At 41.4% G+C, this 20,835-nt stretch overlaps 1 protein-coding gene across 1 annotated transcript in view; it reads right to left on the bottom strand.

Annotated features, from left to right (window-relative positions):
* Positions 1-20,835, bottom strand: part of MSH3 (mutS homolog 3) — a 140,996-nt gene that overhangs the window by 49,457 nt on the left and 70,704 nt on the right. The window contains exons 13-14 of the mRNA XM_064176566.1: positions 12,592-12,724; positions 950-1,137 (exon numbers count right to left, since the gene is read on the bottom strand). Of these exons, the coding sequence (XP_064032636.1) occupies positions 950-1,137; positions 12,592-12,724 (321 nt within the window). The remainder of the gene's footprint in view (positions 1-949; positions 1,138-12,591; positions 12,725-20,835) is intronic.

The raw sequence follows: 20,835 nt of genomic DNA, 5'->3' as shown, positions 1-20,835 counted from the left end.
CACAAGGGTACTCTTCCTGTATTCTGTCTCCTGAATGGTTGCTTATATGTCTCTCACTTAGTAAACTCATGTTCTCACTTTAGTATTCTGCATCTTAAAACTTCTGTCTTCGTCTTCCTGTGGATAAAACTGGGATCTAAGGGTAGCAACGGAGGCAACAGTTCTTCAGAAAAAAACAAACACAGCAAATTATTTAAAGATAGTCTCCTTTATAATGCATATTCATCCCAATTTAGCATCTTCATTTACTTTTTTTTTTCTTGGCTCAACAAAGGAAAGATGACAAAAAACGGGCAAATACTTGACATACGTTCATCTCACCTCTCCAATACTGCAGGATGGCAATTGCAAGGAAAAGTCTAATCAAATTCAGAGCCTGAGGCACATGCCCATTTAGTCATTCTTTAGAGGGAGCCCATGAACAGGGCACTAACCCCAGAAGGGGGAACAAACCACACAAGCTGCCTAGAGTCTTCAAAGCCATTAAACACCATTAAATAATGGGAGGTTCTTAAAGCTTTGATGAGTTTTCACAGTAACAGTACACAGCATATTTCTGACAGCTCTACAAAGGTGAAGTCTCTCTTCAAATAGAGTATCTTCTCCATTAAAAGAAAAAATTAGAAGTTGTTAAACAAATTAACATGAGCAAAACATATTTTGCTCTAAATTCACTCCCCAAACCTACTGAAAAAACCTTCAAGAATTTATTCAGACTGAGGCAGACACCCACTAGCCAAAATGCTTGCTTAGTTTAACTTGAAAAGAATAATATAAGGTGCAGAAAACAACAACCTCTGCTTTAACTAAAAGCAGTCTGAAAACAAACAAAAAGCCCTAAAACTGTAAAAACAAGATATATTACAACAAGATGCACCATTCACACAACTGAATACATTTAGGCAGAAAGCAAATGAGGGACAGAGATTCCCATGTTTTTATTACTTACTTGGCTGCTTCTTCATTAAGGATCTTTAAATAATATTTCACTGGGGAGAGGAGTTCTGGAATTTCTAGTAGTGCATTTTGTAGTAGAGGAGTTTTCACATGAGAATGTATTACTGGAATGAGAGCTTGAATTTCCAAGTTCAGGCGAGACAGGGTGCTGACTATCAAGAAGAACTCTTGTGTTGAGCACTGAGAAGGGAAGCAATGTCCGAATCATTATAATGCATTATATTTTCATTAAATCCTATAGGGTTTTCTACCTTTTAAAAGAGACAAAGCTCAGTTAAACTATATGGCCTGTAACACAACTGCATCATCTCACCACATTTTCAAAATGTCAGCAAAGCCTTCCAATTGTTTTAACCACTTTGTTAAGAATCAGTCAAGAGCTGGCCTCAAATATTCCTGTTGCTGGGTTGAGATTTTGACACAAATGCAGCACAGAAATAATGGGAAAATGGGTTAACAATATGCAAAAAGTAAAAAAAAAAAAGAGTAATTTTATGAGGACAACTGGTCCATACAGTCTTGTGTTTCTACATGCTGTTTTCTGAACCCCCAGTCTGCTCTTCTGACAAGGGAAGGTTTGGAAAGACGAGGTCAGGCACAGAGAGGGTGAATATGAGAACAGGAACACAAGAAAGAAAAAAAAAAAACCAACAACTAACCAAACAAACAAAAAAACCCACAAAAAACCCACCAAACAACAACTAAAACCAAACACAAACAAACAAACCAAGCACAGAAAGCAAAAACAGCAGTCACTGTTGAAAGTGCTTGTAAATATTGTCAGCTTCAGCCTCTGGATGGTTACTGACAGGTCTAAGTGATGAGTTCACCAAGAAGAACACATTAACCCAGACTTTTTCTTCCATCTTCTCTTCACTATAGTTAAGATTTTCTTATCTTTTAGGTAGTTACTGGGGGTATCATTGAATCTCCCAGACCAGAGCCAATGGCACAGCACTTTTAGAGCTTCCTCCATAGTACCCACAGAGTGGAAGAATATTGGTTCTCTTAAGGCAGCTTTGCAGCAAAAGCAGTGACTTGTGAAAAAGATTTTTTTTTTCTTTTACCCATTAACATTATTTCTGATACAACTCAAATGTTTTGCTGTTAAATTCCATGTGCTCTTTGGCACCAACACAGTTTGTTCCCTTTTGTTCATTTTCAAGAACTGTCTGCAGCCTGGGCCAGGATTTTGCAAGCAGTTAACAACCTAACAGAACAGCACAACACATGCCACACTCCTAGTTCCCTCAGAACCCCAACTCAGTTGACCCACTCAACTCTCAGTTACATAGGGTACTCACTCCACACCTACAAGTTAAGTAATATCAATGCTCCCCTCCAAAATGGTCTTGACAGAACTAAGTTTGTGTTAAACTATATTTTTATACAAAATGGAAATCTGGTCCTAAGAGACACTTAATGCTTTCAACCACTGCTGAAATCAGTGGGACTCCAGGATTTCCATTTCAGAAGGATTAAAAAAGTTGTCTATAAATAATTATGCAGATTTTTTTTTCATATCCTTCTGCTCTGTAGAAACATTCCTTCTTCAGCCTTCTGAATTCCCCCCACCAGTCAACTTCGAAAAAAGTATTTTCCTCACCTGAGGATGGAAGGAAGGGGATACTGAGTGCCTTTTCTATAATATTCTTTGTGTGGCGCATCCTTCTCTTTCTGCATTTTCTCTGTCCTCTAACCTTGCAACAGTTTGTAGTTTAATTTCTGGTCAGTATTTTATGGTGAATAGTACAATACTGATTGCAAAACATAAAGGCTTTGGTGAATTACTATTTCACAAAAGATGTCTACATTTGTACTTTGCCATGCCTTCCCCTTTCCAGCTTCCCCCAGAGGTAAACTTGTATTTCTCTTTCCTTCACACACCCTTATGCAAGAACTAAGACAATTGTCTCATCTGTTCTGTAATTACCTCCCAAAACTTCTGTACATGAACTGGGAATCAAGTATTAACAAAAATACTGGACAGGAAAGGAACACTTTCTCTCCTTCCCCACATATGTAAGGCTGCTCTGCAATGCCTAATACCCCTTCAGAACCTGAAGGCCATCTAAATAGAGTCTTTCAGAAAACATTAAAAAGATAAAGCACACTCCAGACACAGACTTAAGCTTTTTCCCGTTAAATGCATGTCATTAGTCAGACCAGTGATGGAAGACCATGCTGTGTAATCACAGAATAAAAATACACCTAACTCTCTATCAAACGTACTTAGCAACACACTATAGACACCAGAAGTTCTAAGTAAATCACAACAGTAAGATTAGAAAGAAAAAATCGGGGTTGGGGGGGGAGGGAGGTTAATTGGTTAATTGCTGTGTTTACAGATTTACTCTATCACAAATACTACATTAAACAAACAACAACAAAATACTGCACATTTTAAAATGCATCCAACCACAGAAATAAATGTAGCTGGAGTTTTGTAAAGCCAGTACCTGTCAGATACTCTTCCAACTAACCTGAAACACAACTTTGTGCTGAAAATCCAAACTTGTCATACCAGACAGGTGAGGCTGGTAAATACTTGACTAAAGGAATAAGCAATAAGCAACTGCTGCATTTCATAACATTCACAGTAGCCAGAAAGATTATGTTCTGAATGTTTCTGAAAAAACTAAGTTCATCTTGTTTCAGATCCATGGACATTTAGGATAGTAGACACTCACTCGTCAGTTTATCTGCCATTGCCCATTTTTTTTCTACTGCTCTCAAGCCCTTATATTCCAAGAGACTGTGCTCACCACTTATTTTCAGAAATTAATCCATAAAGTAATAATTACCATAATGTGAAAGTTTTATCAGATAGCCTAAATTTCCCCTTGATTAAATTCATTGTAGTATCTCTATCTATACTCTTTCTTATTACACTAAGTTAACTCCTTTGCTTTTGACACCCTTGAAATATCTCTAAATCTTCTACTCTCCTTTAATCAGTTTAATCAACCTACAATGTTTTAAATCTTCTTTCATTAAAAAAAAACAAGCAATAAACCCCAAAACAAAACAACAAACAAAACCAAACAAAAACTATTATTCAGCTCCTTCACTTGCTGCAATTTATCAATCTTTCTGATAATTCGGAACATACTTATTCTATCTTGTAAAAGCTCTGACAATGGCATAAAACAAAATAATAAAGCAGTAAATCTGTCAATGGCATTTGAAGCCGAAGCACAAAGGAAACAAATGATAGATTTACCATCTGAGCTTGGGCTCAAAGTCAAGTACAGTGTAACTGACTGCATTATCATCGTTAACCTTGATACAGACGAAGGATAAAACTCTGCAAGACCTCCCTTGACTACAAAATGTACTGAGAGAAGCAAAGGCTGAAGTCCTGCCACATGAGATTGCAAAGTAGTCCCTGACAAGACAATATTAAGTGATTCATAGTAAAGCAATATCCAGAACAGGAGAATGAGCAATATGGACAGAAAAAAATACGTAATTTGAACAGGTGGTGTTTGGTTGTCAGAGCTTTTAACAATTGTTCTTTTTAAAAGGAACTGAATAGGCACTCAATTATTACACAATCTATATGAGGGTAGGAAAACATTTAAATATCTAAGAACACATGAGGTGATCTTCAGTGTGAGTGGTGAGACTGGCAAAGGTGAGGCTTCAAGCATAGAAGGAAACTAGATTTCAGGGCAATGTCACCTATAAAAGAATTGAGGCAGGGGCTGGAAACAACAAATCTCAAAGTTATAATGAGATTTCTCAAAGGGTACTTAATTGACATGCTGAATCTTCTCACAGCATCTGGCAACTCATGGCCTACTGTGCTGGTTCAGGAGTTTCTCCCTCCACACACTTGAAATCCCCAGGCTAACTCAAGATGTCTGGAAGTTAAAATGAAGCTCTATTTACAGCACAGCACATATTTATAAGCATATGTACACAGTATTTACAATTACATACAAATTATACACAAGTTAGAAGTAGGAGAAGGGAGGTTATTCTCTCCCTGTACTCAGCACTGGTCAGGCCACACCATGAGTACTGCATCCAGTTTTGGGCCCCTCAATTCAAGAGAGATATTGAGGTGCTGGAACGTCTGGAACATGTCCAGAGGAGGGCAACAAAGCTGGTGAGGGGCCTGGAACACAAAGCCTCTGAGGAGAGGCTGAGGGAGCTGGGCTTGTTTAGCCTGGAGAAGAGGAGGCTCAGGGGGGACCTGACTGCTGTCTACAACTGCCTGAAGAGAGGTTGTAGCCAGGTGGGGGTTGGCCTCTTCTCCCAGGCAACCAGCAACAGAACAAGGGGACATAGTCTCAAGTTGTGCCGGAGAAGCACAGGCTGGATGTTAGGAGGAAGTCCTTGCCAGAGAGAGTGATTGGCATTGGAATGGGCTGCCCAGGGAGGTGGTGGAGGCATTGTCCCTGGAGGTGTTCAAGAAAAGACTGGATGAGGCACTTAGTGCCATGGTCTAGTTGACTGGATGGGGCTGGGGGATAGTTTGGACTGGATGATCTTGGAGGTCTCCTTGTGTTGGAGGGGCAGCAGCCCCAAAACTGAGGCTTCACCACGCCTCTACATGCCCAGACATGTTCTTCTGCCAGGACCCACGAGGCAGCAAACAAATTGTGTAACACACACACACCCAGCCCGTGTGCCCCTGAGGTCCGGGCAGGTAATCCCCTATTGGGAGGGTCCAGGCATGTCTCTACTGCCTATTGGGGCAAGGTTTGTCTTACAGCCAACCTGATTGGTCATTTTAGATGTCCAACGAGCCACAAATCTCGGCCCAGAGCCTATAAAGGGGGGTGCACAGCAGCACCATGTGTTCAGTCTGTTCAGACGGTCCAGACTGTTTACCAGTTGAGAAGTGTAGAGCACTTAGACTCAGCTGTGATCCATAGCAGCATCCTGCTGCCCTGACCCAGCTTGCATGGCCTAGACACAAGATCAGGCCTGACTCACTTGCAAGCATTACAGAGGGTCAGACTTCATGCATTGATCTCAAGGCACAGCCAAGCTACCTGCGAGCCCTTTGAGAAGCAGAGCACATTCATGCCTGCACCATACATATATGGGGAGCCGAGACCCCCTGCCTAAGCCTAGAGCTATCTTGATTCATCTGTGGAGTTAAATCTCCCTGCAGCACGGCACAGACCTGCTTGCCAGCTATACTGTAAGTCTGGAAAGACCCAGGCCCAGCAGACCCTCAGACTGTCTGCAAACCTACGAATGCAGCCTGGTAGCTGCGTGACTGTGTCAGAAGCTACACGGACCAATCCTTCTCCTGCATTGGGAAATTCCTGCCAGCTGATCATCCCTGGACACACACAGCATCCAGAAGCTGCAGCTCCAAGGCAGAGATCACCCCAGGAGAGAAGGTTAGAGAAATACTGTTACCCCAGAGACTGGGAACACTTTATCAACTCCCCTTGCAAGCTGGGACAGATTCCAGCTATACCAAGACCCCAAATACTGGGCACACGCTGAGACAGATTCCCGGGAGGGTGATTAATGATTAATACTCAAGAGCAGCACACCTAAGTAAGCTTTGATACCTTTGTAATATAAGTTATCTCTACCTAAAGAGCACACACAGTTTCAGCCCTTGCTGGGCAAACACTAGAGTGGTTAAGAGGCATTAAGCCTATGAAAATATTTCTCGCTGTCAATAATTGTTAATAATTTGATATTCCCGTTTAATAATCAATCCCTGTAAATATATCCCAAGCTATTTTCATAAACTTGCAACAAACCGGATTTCATAGTGGTTAGGGGTGGTATAAATTTGTAAATATTAATTTTAATAAATAATTTTATAAAAAATCAAAACCGCCTCAAATTAATTTCTCACCTCCCCCTAACAGGGGAGGAATAGAGAAATCCCCTCCACGACACTCCTCCAACCTGGTAGATTCTATGATTCTAATACAGAAATTCAAAACCCCTCCTGAACAGTGAGACTGCCCAGGAGGGTTCCAAACCAACTTCCTCCTTTTCCCCACTCATTGTTATTGCAGAAATAACAAAAATAAACTCTCATTTGACAGCTTAAGTGATTAATTCATAGATAAGCAGGTGTGAGTTGCCAAAGACGATAAGAGGTTACAAGAAAATTACTAGATCGAGTTACATAGGTTTCATGCAGAGGAGTGAAGACAGGATGTAGCCAGGCACATAAACCAAAGAAGGGAAGAGACTTTGTTATTGTTACATTTATGTCTCTCAGCAAAACCAATGGGTGACACAGACATCACTACTATTTTCTTTTCACAGCAAATGATCTAACTTCTCTCATTAAAATATTCCAAACCAGCATACCTATACATTTTAACAGTCACCTAATGAGTTGAAACTTATTTGATTCTATTGTGAGATACAGTCTACAGTGCCATTGGAGAATGGTAAATTCATCATGCTTTACGGCAAACAACTTTATTAAACACAGCGTTCCACTGAAAGAGGGTGAACATGCCTTTCTTGTGCTTATACAGAGTATGACTGTATCCCTTGGCTTGATTTTAGTAACACTGCAGGACTTCAAGTCTAAAATTTAACGGCTGCACTGCAGAAATGCCTTACTAAGCAAACAGATAACTCGGAACAGATGCATAAAAACAACTCCAAAAAATCTGGGCTCCACTGAAGTGGGACTAATTCCACTTAAATCCAAGTAACCTTACAAAAGATATATAAATGTGTTATACATTAGAAGCTCTTAATATACAGTAAAAATGGTTTACATAAAGCAGGATTAATAGTCTTGTATTCACAGAAGATTCTCACAAGCTTATTCAAAGCTATTTTTGAAGTCTAATTTTGAAATGCCATCAATGACAGATACAGCCTCTCTGGCACTAGACCAATAATCTCAGAGCTGACAGTGATGGCAAACAACCGTTTCAACCAGCAGGATATCCCACTGTATTGAATACAGTGTGGCTGCCACTGAGAAGGTCCACAGAAGTACGTCAGGTCTAAAACCTTTTCAAACAACACTGAAAGCAATTTGGCCTTGTTTGTATTAATGAAATCACTTTAGATCTGATGGAAACAGACTTACAGACACCCACTGCTGACAGTCATTGACCACTGAGTTAAAAGCATTTAAAAATTAAAAAAAAAAATTAAAAATCCCTCAAAAACAACATACAAAGAGTTGAAATGCAGCATACATTTATCATTCCTTTCAAACTGTAATAGCTACATTTAGGATGCTCACTATACTAAAACCACATTTTTGGTTTAAGAAAAATTAGGTATTTAATTTTAAGGTTATTATGTCTTCCTGTTATGACATTATCTATATTAATCAGCTAACAAAGAATAATTTGCTTAAATCAGCATTTTAAATTACAAATCCAAACACGGGTGTGATGCAAATTCTTTAAAATATGAGTAGTATATACAATATGTGTATGCTGTTATCATAGAATGCAAAAATGTAAAAGTAATGATATCTGTATTAGCCGAAATCGCCAATAGATTCTGCTCAGGGGAGAATTTATTTCAAACATTCTGTACAAACAGTAACTAATTTCCTGGACACGTGTAACATGTACTGATTTAATAAGAGCAGAAAAATTAGAAACACAACAGTTTTCTCTGCACCCTCCAAAAGTCACACCATCTACAACGACCTATCAAACATACCTCCCGGGAAAGGTATTTTCAGTGTCACTCTGGCAGGGAAACTTCTGTGAAAGATTCTGAACACTTAGCACCTAGCTGTGCAGCACCGTTCTCCTCTGAAGAGTCTGAAAGTGAAGTAGTGAGATACTCCCCGCAAAAATGAAAGGGAAACCCCACAAAAAGGCTGTTAACGGCCAAGCAGCAAATAGCCACCATGTAGCAACTGCCTGCTTTCTTTTGCACAGGTGAGCCTGGTAAGTTTTAGAGCCTGATTCAGAACTGAACCTTGTTTTTTCCTCAACTGCAGCAAATTTTGAGGATATTTGAGTAAGGGAGAGCCTATGGGTCAAGTCAGGAGCAGAACAAACCAAAATTCCATCTAAAAGTGAGGTGGAACTTCCTAATTTTGAAGACGGTGGAGCACTGGAACAGGCTGCTTGGAGAAATAGTGGAGTTTGCACCCCTGGAGTCATCTGACACCTTCCTGGATGCCATCCTGTGCAACCTGCTCAAGGTGAACCTGCTCTGGCACAGGGTTTAGCCTAGATGATCTCCAGAGTATCCTTCCAACCTATATTGTTCTGTGACTCTGTGATTTACAGCATGTCCCAGAAAGGTTTCATTACTGACCTCACTCCTCATGTAAGAGTTCAGTGAAACAGCTACACTTTAATCTGTTCTTTAAATTCAAAGACCATTTGTTATGATGATTCCTGTCTCCTTTGGTGACTAAGCTTTTGTAAAAAAATAATGTTTATTGAGCAAAAAGTGCAAATAAGACAAACATTTATGGTTCAAGCCTGTATAAATATTTATCTTCTGAAACACACTGCACAAAACCAGGCATAAAACCAGCAAGCAACCTCAGGATGGCCCCGTAGGACATTTCTAGAAGTACTGATGGCATGTTTACTCTGCGCTGCTTTTCAGACCTGTCCAAGCACAGGTCACTGATTGCTCTCGCCATTCTGTGCACTCCAAGGCAAGGCTAAACAGTCATCCGTTTAACAAATACAAAAATAGATAGGGTCCTGCCATTCGTATTTCTTACTGTAATGAGATGCATAGCACAAAAAGAAATGCAAATGGCCTATTCTATTATTTGGTGGCTCTCTCCAAGGCCTAGAAGGCATGACTGAACTGGTTATGGAGGACACTGAGCCAATGTGTCTTCCGTATCAGTTTCATTCACTTCTTAGACAAAACTCCAGACATGACATCCCCTTCATCTCAGATTCCTTTTGAAGTCAGCCTCTGAATGCTACCAAGAAGTCATTAAACAGGTCCTCTCCAGCCATCCTTCTCTTGCCATGGAGAAAGGTTAGGCCAGTCTGCTGCTGACAAGCATTCCAGACTGGCAGGATGTCAGGTGCTGGAACTGCAGGAACTGAGAAGAACAAGCAGTCCTTGTATTAATTCCACTCTCCATAGCAACAGTAACACTGCTCATCTCCTTAAACATTCTCATAGTCCTGTTTTCATGCTGGGACAAACTTGGAGCTGGTAATATGACCTCCACAGTAATACCTAATCCACACTAGAAGAATGCTGTTCTAATTCCAGATTGCTAGTACTTCAGGGTAGGATCAGCAACAATTTACGGTGTTTTGGGTTTGTGGTAACAAGAACTTGTAGAGGGTCAGACTAATAATTTGAATGATGCTACCAGATAAGAATCATTAGGAGACTTGCTAAATCCCAAAAAGTAACATCCAAATCAGGAAAATATAATAGTATTTACCAGAAAAGCATCCATAAGTATGCTTTGCCTTGCCAAGTCAGTTCCAAAACAGTGTTAGTTTGCCTTATTTTTATTCGGTCTCCTCTAGAGGTTACTGGTGCAAAGTGCATTGCATAATACAAATTCTACAATGGCTAATCTGAAAGGAAGACGTTTGGAATGGCTGAAACAGTCTAGCCATCTCTGTATACTTTAGAAATCTTTCTGAAACACACCTTAAGTACTGTCATTGAAGTCTAAAGGGCCTGAAGGATGAAACAACACATTTACCTATTTTTCCTGCAGTTGACACTGAATTAGCAACCCCATTCCTGTAGTTAAACCATCAGTGCACTCCACACAATTTTGGATCCCTTAATGGGAATGAAATTGCACAGAACCTCCCTTTGAGCCTGTGGGAGATGGATGTTTGAAATTAACAGAACTTGAAAGGCTGCATAGTGGGAAGTGAAGAGGCAGCACTCACCAGATATTATGAGGGAATGGAGGGAAATTATAAAACCCAATTACTCCAGTTACTGACTCTTCTTGCTTTGCAGACATCTTTCCTTGTGTTCTGTATTTACTGTCTGTCTAGACTGCAGAATCATTTTCCTGGAGTCTGCTTTTGATTCTTTATTCAAAACAGACCCTGTCCTTCAGGGATGCTGTCATCTCCTCAAAGTTCTAGAGGTCTTCACAGATTAGTCAATGCTTTGGGTACTGTCCACAGTGTTCTTCTGTGGATGACAAAACTAGATTTTTAGCAGGACAAGCTGGTAAAGTGAATCTGTGGAGCTTTTCCCCCTCATTTATCCTTAATGATTCCACTAAAGCACTTCCTCCTGCAAATTCTTTCCTACATTTGATCCACTAAGCACATCTTCATGCACAATTGCTGTTATTAAGACAAAACACATCACCATCTTGCTCTGAAAATCACACAAAAATCCAAGGCCTGTGAAAGGTTCTACCTAAAGGACAGCTATGAGGTTGAGAAAGGTAAGCAGTCCTACAATGCAAAGGGATACCTGAAGAAATCTGCAGCACAGGATAGCAATGGAAGCTTGTCAGAGTGCTGTGAAATACATATACACCCTTAAAAACCTCATCATATCTCACTTTGCCAAAAATGAGCTGCGTCATTAAAAAGTGAATTATCCAATTCCTGGACAGTTGCTTTAAAGGGAAAAAAAAGATCAAACAGATACAGCACATTTTAGAAGATGTGGCAGTTGGGGCATAAACTCCCTCTTTGCATAAGCATCATTATGGGTGGAATTCTGCGTCCATATACTGAAATATGCAAGTCTTTCCATGTAACTAACACTGCAACACACCAGGACTTTGACAATTATAGAAAACGAAGTTTTGTGTTTTCAATGAGAGGAATCCTTTGTGCTGTACCATCCAAAGAAATTACAACTTTGTTCTCCTTCTACTACTCACTCATTCTTTCATCTAAAACAAACTGTCGAAATCTCTAAACATAACAGTTAAATAGAAGAACACGAAGTACTGCACAGGTGCTATTAGCACATTAATCTACTTCAACTAAGAACTGTCAGTGTCTCACTACAAGTAATTCTTATTAAAATGTGCAAGTGAGATCCAAATTACAGAATTTATAAACAAACTAACATACATTTGAAAATAGCTAACTGCAGCCAAGTGGTTCCACTTGCAAGTGTGATTTCAGATAAGCATATAGATTGTAATGCCTTGTTTTGAACAGAAATAATTTATGGCACAAGGACCCCATTGCCCCATCCCATCTCACTGAATCCAGCCACTAAATCATGAATACTACAGTTTTCCTGTTAGCAATGCAATGCTGTGTTCTAGAACTCTACTCAGGCATTTCCATCAGCATATCACTGAGAATAACAAAACCAAGATTCTACCATAAGGCAAAAATATTTTTTATAAACTTGATCCCTTTATCATCTCAAGCTCAGCCTCGATAAAAAGAAAACAGTTTTAAGCAAACATGCTAAAAATAAGTGAACAAATTAAGGCAAGTTGTGCCAGGGAAAGTATAAGCTGGATGTTAGGAGGAAGTTCTTGACAGAGAGAGTGATTTGCCATTGGAATGGGCTGCCCAGGGAGGTGGTGGAGTCACCATCCCTGGAGGTGTTCAAGAAAAGACTGGATGAGGCACTTAGTGCCATGGTCTAGTTGACTGGATAGGGCTGGGGGAAAGGTTGGACTGGATGATCTTGGAGGTCTCTTCCAACCTGGTTGATTCTATGATTCTATACCATTTAGGAAATAATAAATTAGGGTAATTACGAGCATACCTTTTTGTGAAAAACACTGCAGAGGCCTCTTTCTATATCTGGCAGCTTAGAAAGAAGATTTTGAATCTGACCAAGCACATTGGATTCCGATTGCAGGATTTCAGACACAGCATCAAGCCGGGCATTTATTTCACTGCAAAAGAATAACAAGAAGATCAATGAATAAAACTCATTCTTTTCTGAGGGGAAATCGTATATCCTAGTTAATGTTTTCATTTGTTCTGATTTTGTTGGGTTTTTTTCCAAAACTTTTACTAAAGTTTCCATTCTTGTGAGTAGGCAAGTAGAAGAATTAAGAGATGTTGAGAACGTGAGGTTTTATTCCAGATGTAAACAAGATCCTGGATATAAGCTCATTATCCCCCCTCTATGCACAATAGCCAGTTATACACTTCAGTGCCCATGCCTACATGCTTTTGTAGTGGTACATAATATAAGCTGAACCCTCAATATACAACCTTGAATTTCCAGACTAGTACCTGGGGGAAGGGCAGGCAGAGCTTACATTTAAGCTATATGCAGCAGTCTTCATTCCAAGACGGTATCATTAGTGATCACCATTTTGCCCCTCTGCTTTTGACACAGACCAGCAAACAGCAATTACATGAATCAGAGTAATTTTTGGATTTTTGCTTGCTTTTCCCTCCACACCCTGTAACATTACTCTGCATTTCTGGTTTGAAGTCAATTAATGAGGAAACACTTTATATGAACAAACATGTCTACAGTTACATGCATCATCTTTACAACCATTCTTACAGCCACTGTCAGAAGAGAGCCAGTAGTGACAAAGTTACAACTTCCAGTATCCACGAACAAGCTGCAGATTTCAGAACTACAATGAACTCCATTTCTGGGTTATGTGCAACCCAGTTGCCATAGTGCTGCTTTCTAGGAAAAGGCTGAGATTAAGCATGCATGGTGTATCCAAAGATGCAGGTTAGGAGTTTGTCTTTGGGAGGTAGCATAACAAAGCACCACCAATGTGTGGAACGCAAAGGAAACAAAAAGGTAGCTAAGCCCACTGTAAGGTAGCAGCGAAAAGATATGTGTCGAAGCTGAATAGCACAACTCCTCTACATGTAGCTTTTCCAGGTTTAGGTTTTATTTCTGAGGTAACAGTGTGCATTACAAAACAGAGTCAATGACGTGAAAGTTGTGCGAAGATTTGTTAAGATTTCTCAACAAAACCATCCTTTCCAGGTCATACTTCTGAGAGTCCCTCTCCAGTGTGTCACTGGGCAGGCTCTCTGGGTATCAGTGAACTGGAAGGATTCAACCTATACTCAGAAAGTTTCTGGCAAGTAAGCCTGAACCAAAAACATAATCATAGAATCAACCAGGTTGGAAGAGACCTCCAAGATCATCCAGGCCAACCTAGCACCCAGCCCTAGCCAGTCAACTACACTATGGCAATAAATGCCTCATCCAGGCTTTTCTTGAACACCTCCAGAGACAGTGACTCCACCACCCCTCTGGGCAGCCCATTCCAATGCCAATCACTCTGTCAAGAACTTCCTCCTAACATCCAGCCTATACTTCCCCCGGCACAACTTGAGACTGTGTCCCCTTGTTCTGTTGCTGGTTGTCTGGGAGAAGAGACCAACCCCACCTGGCTACACTGTCCCTTCAGGTAGTTGTAGACAGCAATGAGGTCAGCCCTGAGCCTCCTCCAGGCCAAACAAGCCGAGATCCCACAGCCTCTCCTCACAGACCTGTGTTTCAGGCCTTTCACCACCTTCATCGCTCTTCTGTGGACACATGCCAGCATCTCAACATATCTCTGGAATAAGGAGCCCAAAACTGGACAAAGTACCCAAGGTGTGCTGGGGTTGCTTGAGGTTGCTGTGGCCAAAGTGTTGAACCCTGCACTTGGCCTTATTAAATCTCGTCCCATTGGCCTCTGCCCATACAGCCTGTCTAGTCCCTCTGCAGGGCAATCCTACCCTACAATAGATCAACACCTGCTCCTAGTTTGCTGTCATCTGCAAACTTACTGATGCCAGCATCCCCTCATCCAGATCATCAATAAAGATATTGAATAGGGCTGGGCCCAGCACTGATCCCTGGGGAACACCACTAGTGACTGGCTGCCAACTGGATGTGGCACCATTCACCACCACTCTCTGGGCCCGGCCTTCCAGCCAGTTCTTGACCCACATCAGAGTGAATCTGTCCAAGCCATGAGCTGCCAGCTTGGCCAGAAGCCTGTTGTGGTGTCAGAGGCTTTGCTGAAGTCCAGGTAGACTACATCCACAGCCTTCCCCACATTCACCAGGCAGGTAAGCTGGTCATAAAAGGCAATCAGGTTGGTGAGACAGGACCTGCCCTTCCTAAACCTGTGCTGGCTGGGCTTGAGCCCTTGGCCATCCTGTAGGTGCTTTGTGATGGCACTCAAGATGACCTGTTCCATCACCTTGCCTGGCACGGAGGTCAGGCTGACAGGTCTGTAATTTCTTGGTTCCTCCTTCTGGCCCTTCGTGTGGTTGGAATGATCACAGTGGTCACAAGTGACACATTCACTCCCAGATCAACCTGGCTGTATACCAGGATTTGCAGTGCCCCACCCACACTATCTATCTGGAGTGCTGGTATATCCTCTCCACATCCCTTATATTAATTGGGGAGACTCTTGCTGTCTTGACCCGGCACACCTTGAGAACTCACTCTGTTATCTCTCAGCTGGACAGCAGGCTCTCCAAGTACACCACAGTACTGAAAATACTTCAATATCCTAAAAGAATGTTCTTTCACAACCTGAGGAATATAAAAATGTCAGACTTTGCAGACTCTGCTTAGCAGCCCTGCTGCTGGTGATAAAAAGACCTTCTTCCCCACCACTGTTTCGTTCATGCATCAATGCGAAAGGCACAAAATTAAGCACTTCTCCCGTTCCTCTATGCAGCCAGGCAACCTGCAAGCAAAAGCAGCAGACAGCAGCTACTATCAGTGCAACCGTTTAAACCTATAGAGGCTGTTTTCAGCACAGAACACATCCGAGCTTTAAATCCGATCTCTAAGAGCCACAATCACATATCTAGTGTAGACTGCCAGGGTTACTAAAAGTTATGCAACCAAATAACTAAAGAGCACACTGCTGGCATTCACACAGTGCAAGCAAGACAGCAGAGATTTAAGCTTTGTACATCAATTACTGAGGTGCTCTAAACTACAGCTGGATAATGGAAAGGAAATTGAGAAGTGTTTATATCACTGACAAAGTAATAAAATACCCTGAACATGCAGCTTTGAAGCTAGCAAACAGTTATACTAAAATTCTGAAGGTCAGTATCAGTAGCCACAATTACATTTTCATGGACAATTACTGAAATTCAGTACACTTGAGACCTTGGAACATCTCTCTGTCTGAAGGAGTAGTGAACTGTGAGATTATAAACAGGAAGAAGAAAAGAATCTGTGCTTTTATCATAGAACGCATATGTAAGCAGCAGAATTTTGTTCCAGAACACTGTCACTTAATTTAAACAGCATGATTGTATCTGTGACCCATTGGAAGTATACAGTAATAAGTAAAATAGATGCAGATATTAAAAAAACCTCCTCCATTCCAAGCTTAATCTGCACTTTAATCATCCTCACATATGGCTATGTTACTGTAGCTCCAGTAATCTAAAACTAAGCATCCTACAGTTTCTCTGCTTAATCCTACAAATAAGAAAGGCTCAGGAAAAAAAACAGCCAGTATCAAATGACCCATTTATTCCAGGTAAGCAGGTTTCCCATTTCATAAGTCAATACACTGAACAATTCTGTAAAGCTCCGTGTGTAGGAGAAAAGGAGGAGAGGGAAGAGATACAACAGAACACCTAGATGGTGAATTTCAAAGTATTTTTAAAAAATATATTCATACCTGAATCAATAAACATTTTTTGAGCAACAATATATCAGACTGAGCAGATGTTAAACCACCTCAAAAGACAGTTGTTCTGCACTGCAAGGTTATCTGGCATATATGAAGTACAATCTGGGGGGTTCTAATCTCTACATGATCTGGAAAAAAAATCCACCACAAAAAAAATCAAATCTAACATCACACAAAGATTCACCATCTCAGGCTAAAAAGCTGTCTGACATTTTATAAACTGGCTACTACTTCATTCTCTATTTAGGTGCAATATTAGCCTATTCTTTCCCATCTGTATAAACCATGTCAGCAATTTGAACTCTATCCAATTTTCCAAACAATCTTCTGCAAAATAATGTAATGTAAGTCAGCTGACCAAAAGCAATATGCTTACTTCTGCCTTATCTTCATCTAAGAGTAGCACCATTAATACAGCATTAAAATCACTTTACAAAGTACTTAAACATAACAAAATCTAACCGTACCTTTTTTTTATTCCAGACATTTAAAACAACTACTAGAAATTAAATCATGAGGTACTTCCCTGTACAATGCAGCTGCCAGATAGGTGAACAATACAGAAAATCAGCAAATACGGAAATATTTGAATCCTGAACTAAAAATTGTTTTGACAAAGCAGAAGGCACTGCACTGAATTAACTCACCTGAACAACTTAATCTAAGATTGATGGTTGCAGGTGCACTAACAGATCTTCTGACATTGTACAGCAAAACAAATGTAGTATTTTTAGATGTGCTAATATATCATTACATTGAAAGCAGAGCAAAATTCAGACTAACTGCCATACAACAACTGCAGAAAATTTTTAGTCATAAAAAGTTTTAACACAAGGAAAAAAGAAGAAAAATAGAAATCTTATGTCATAATCTCTTACAAGAACTGCATAAACTATGAGTTCCTTCACAGAATCATAGAATCAACCAGGTTGGAAGAGACCTCCAAGATCATCCAGTCCAACCTAGCACCCAGCCCTATTCAGTCAACTAGACCATGGCATTAAGTGCCTCATCCAGGCATCCTGGCCTGTATCAGGAACAGTGTGGCCAGTAGGACGAGGGAGGTTATTCTTCCCCTGTACTCAACACTGGTTAGGCCACACTTTGAGTACTGTGTCCAGTTCTGGGCTCCTCAGTTTAAGAAAGATGTTGAGGTGCTGGAATGTGTCCAGTGAAGAGCAACAAGGCTGGTGAGGGGCCTGGAGCACAGCCCTACAAGGAAAGGATGACAGAGTTGGGGTTGTTCAGTCTGGAGAAAAGGAGACTCGGGGAAGAACTTACTGTTTTCTACAATTACCTGAAAGTAAGTTGTGTAGCCAGGTGGGGTTGCTCCCTTCTCCCACAAAATCATTGACAGAACAAGAGGACACAGTCTCAAACTGCACCAGGGCAGGTTTACGCTGGACATTAAGAAGCTCTTCAAAGAGTGATTTGCACCAGAACGGGCTGCCCCAGGAGGTGGTGTAGTCACCACCCCTATAGGTGTTTATAAGGAGACTGGATGAGGCATTTAGTGCCAAGGTTTTGTTAATTAGAAGGTATCAGGTGATAGGTTGGACTCAATGATCACAAGGGTCTTTTTCAACCTGGTTAATTCTGTGATTATTTACAATGAAAAAGTATAAGCAAGGGTAGTTATGCAATTACTACAGTGGAATTTAAGTGAAACCTACAAAACACCTAAAATCCTCTGGATCTATTAGCTTGTTTTTCTATATGCAGGAGAAAGAGTCATTTACTCTCAAAACTCCTACTGCCACATACTCCAGAGAAGTCCAGTTCCCATGAACAGCAGCCACGACAGTATTGCTGAATGGATCACAAACACTTAACAGCAATATACAAGTACTATAGACTTTGTCTTCACATCTGTTAAAAGAACGCCAAAATATGCAAATGGTAATCAAAGACTTTTGTTTATGTTCACACACAATGTATTTTAGCTATGTGTGCCCAAAAAGGGAACCATCAGCTACTTCAGCAACATGAATGAATGCCTGATTACTAAATTTATAAGGAGTTAGATGCAGCACTCAATGGCAGCAAGACATAGCTAGCAAAAATGAATGAATACTTGTGATGATGTTGCAATCTTTTTCTTTACTACAATTTTGAGACCTCAGGCATACGCTGCAACCTGAATTTCTGCACTTTGTATTGGCACTGATGCTGTAGAATTTTTATTCTCAGGGGAAAAAAAATTAGCCCTTGGAATTCTGCTGTAGCATGGATGGCTTTTATTCCTAAACCACTGCAGCAAAAGAGGATTCTAACCTGGCTGTGGCTGATAACAGTACTGAATAGCAACGGAATCACAGAAACATCCAGGTTGGAAAAGACCCTCACAATTCCCAAGTCCAACATATAACCCTAGTCTACAAGATACACCTTAAAGCATATTCCTAAGCACCACAGCCAAATGACTCTTAAACACACCCAGGGTCAGTGACTCAACCACCTCCCTGGGCAGCTAATTCCAGTGCCTGATCACTCTCTCTGTGTAAAAACTTTTTCCTAATATCTAATCTAAACCTGCCCAGTCTCAGCTTGAGGCCATTCTCCCTCGTTCTGTGAGGGTGAGAAGAGACCAGCACCAACCTCCCCACAATGTCCCTTCAGGTAGTTGTAGACAGCTATGAGGTCTCCCCTCAGCCCCAGTTGCTCCTCGTAAGGTTTATTCTCTAGGCCCTTCACCAGCTTTGTTGTCCTCCTCTGGACCCACTCCAGCACCTCCACATCTCTCTTGCATTGCTGTGTCCAAAATTGAACATAATACTCGAACTGTGGCCTCACCAAAGCTGAGTAGCTGAGTACAAGGGGGCAATCACCTCCCTACTGCTGCTGGACACAGCATTTTTAATACAAGCCAGGATGCCACTGGCCTTCCTGGCCACCTGGGCACACTGCTGGTTCATATTCAGCTGCCTGTCTGTTACAATCCACAGATTCCTTTCATCCAGGCAGCTCTCCAGCCACACTGCCTCAAGCCTGTAGCAGTGCTTGGGTTTGTTGTGACCCAAGTGCAGGACCTGGCATTTGGCCTCGTTGAAACTCATCCCATTAACGTTGGCCCATTGATCTAGCCTATCCAAGTCCCTCTGAAGAGCCTCATTACCCTCATTCAGGTCAGCACTGCCACCTAACTTGGTGTCTTCTGCAAACTTACTGATGGCACTCTCTATGCCTAAATCAAGGTTGTCAAAAAAAGATGTTAAAAAGAAGTAGTCCTAACACAGATCCCTAAAAAACTCCACTAGTGACCAAACAACTGGATTTAACTTCACTGACCACCACTCTCTGAGCCTCCTGTCCAGCTGGTGCTTTATCCAGGAGACAGTGCTCATCCAAGCCATGAGTAGCAAATTTGTCGATAAGAATTGCGTGGGGAACAGTATCAAAGGGTTTTTGAAAGTTTAAGAATACAACATCCACAGCCTTTCCCTCGTCCAGTAGCTGGGTTATCTTCTCATAGAAGATTAGGTTGGTGAGGCAGGACCTGCCCATCCTAAATCCATGCTAACTTGGCCTGATCCCCTGGTTGTAGCCTATATGATATATGATGGCATTTGAGATGACCTGTTCCACGACCTTGCCTGGTACTGAGGTCAGACTGACAGGTGGATAATGCTGTCCTTAGCAACACCAAGATAAGAAGGTCATTGGGAGCAGTCAGCATGGTCTTACAAAGGGGAAGTCATGTTTGACCAATCTGATAATCTTCTACAAGGGCATAACCAGGTGGATAAATGATGGAACTGCAGTGGATGTGCTTTACCTTGATTTCAGTAAAGCATGTGACACTGTCTCCCATAGCATTCTCATAGATAAACTGAGAAGGTGTGGTCTAGGTGGTAGAGTAGTGAGGTGCATTGAGAACTGGTTAAAGGAAAGAAGTCTGAGAGTTGTGGTCAACGAGACAGGGTCTAACTGGAGCCTGTAACTAGCGGAGTTCCCCAGGGGTTGGTATTGGGACCAATATTATTCAATGTATTCATGAACGACCTGGATGAGAATCATAGAATCAACCATGTTGGAAGAGACCTCCCAAGATCATCCAGGCCAACCTATAACCCAGCCCTACCCAATCAACTAGACCATGGCATTAAGTGCCTCATCCAGGATTTTCTTGAACACCTCCAGGGATGGTGCCTCCACCACCTCCCTGGGCAGCCCATTCCAATGCCAATCACTCTCTCTGGCAAGAACTTCCTCTTAACATCCAGCCTATACTTCCCTTGGTACAACTCCAGACTGTGTCTGCTTGTTCTGTTGCTGGTTGCCTGGGAGAAGAGGCCACCCCCCACCTGGCTACAACCTCACTTCAGGTAGATGCAGACAGCAATGAGGTCACCCCTGAGCCT

This window comes from Pogoniulus pusillus, chromosome Z (assembly GCF_015220805.1).
Source record: "Pogoniulus pusillus isolate bPogPus1 chromosome Z, bPogPus1.pri, whole genome shotgun sequence".
In the NCBI taxonomy this organism is placed as follows: Eukaryota; Metazoa; Chordata; class Aves; order Piciformes; family Lybiidae; genus Pogoniulus; species Pogoniulus pusillus.
This window is presented reverse-complemented; position numbering and strand designations above follow the sequence as displayed.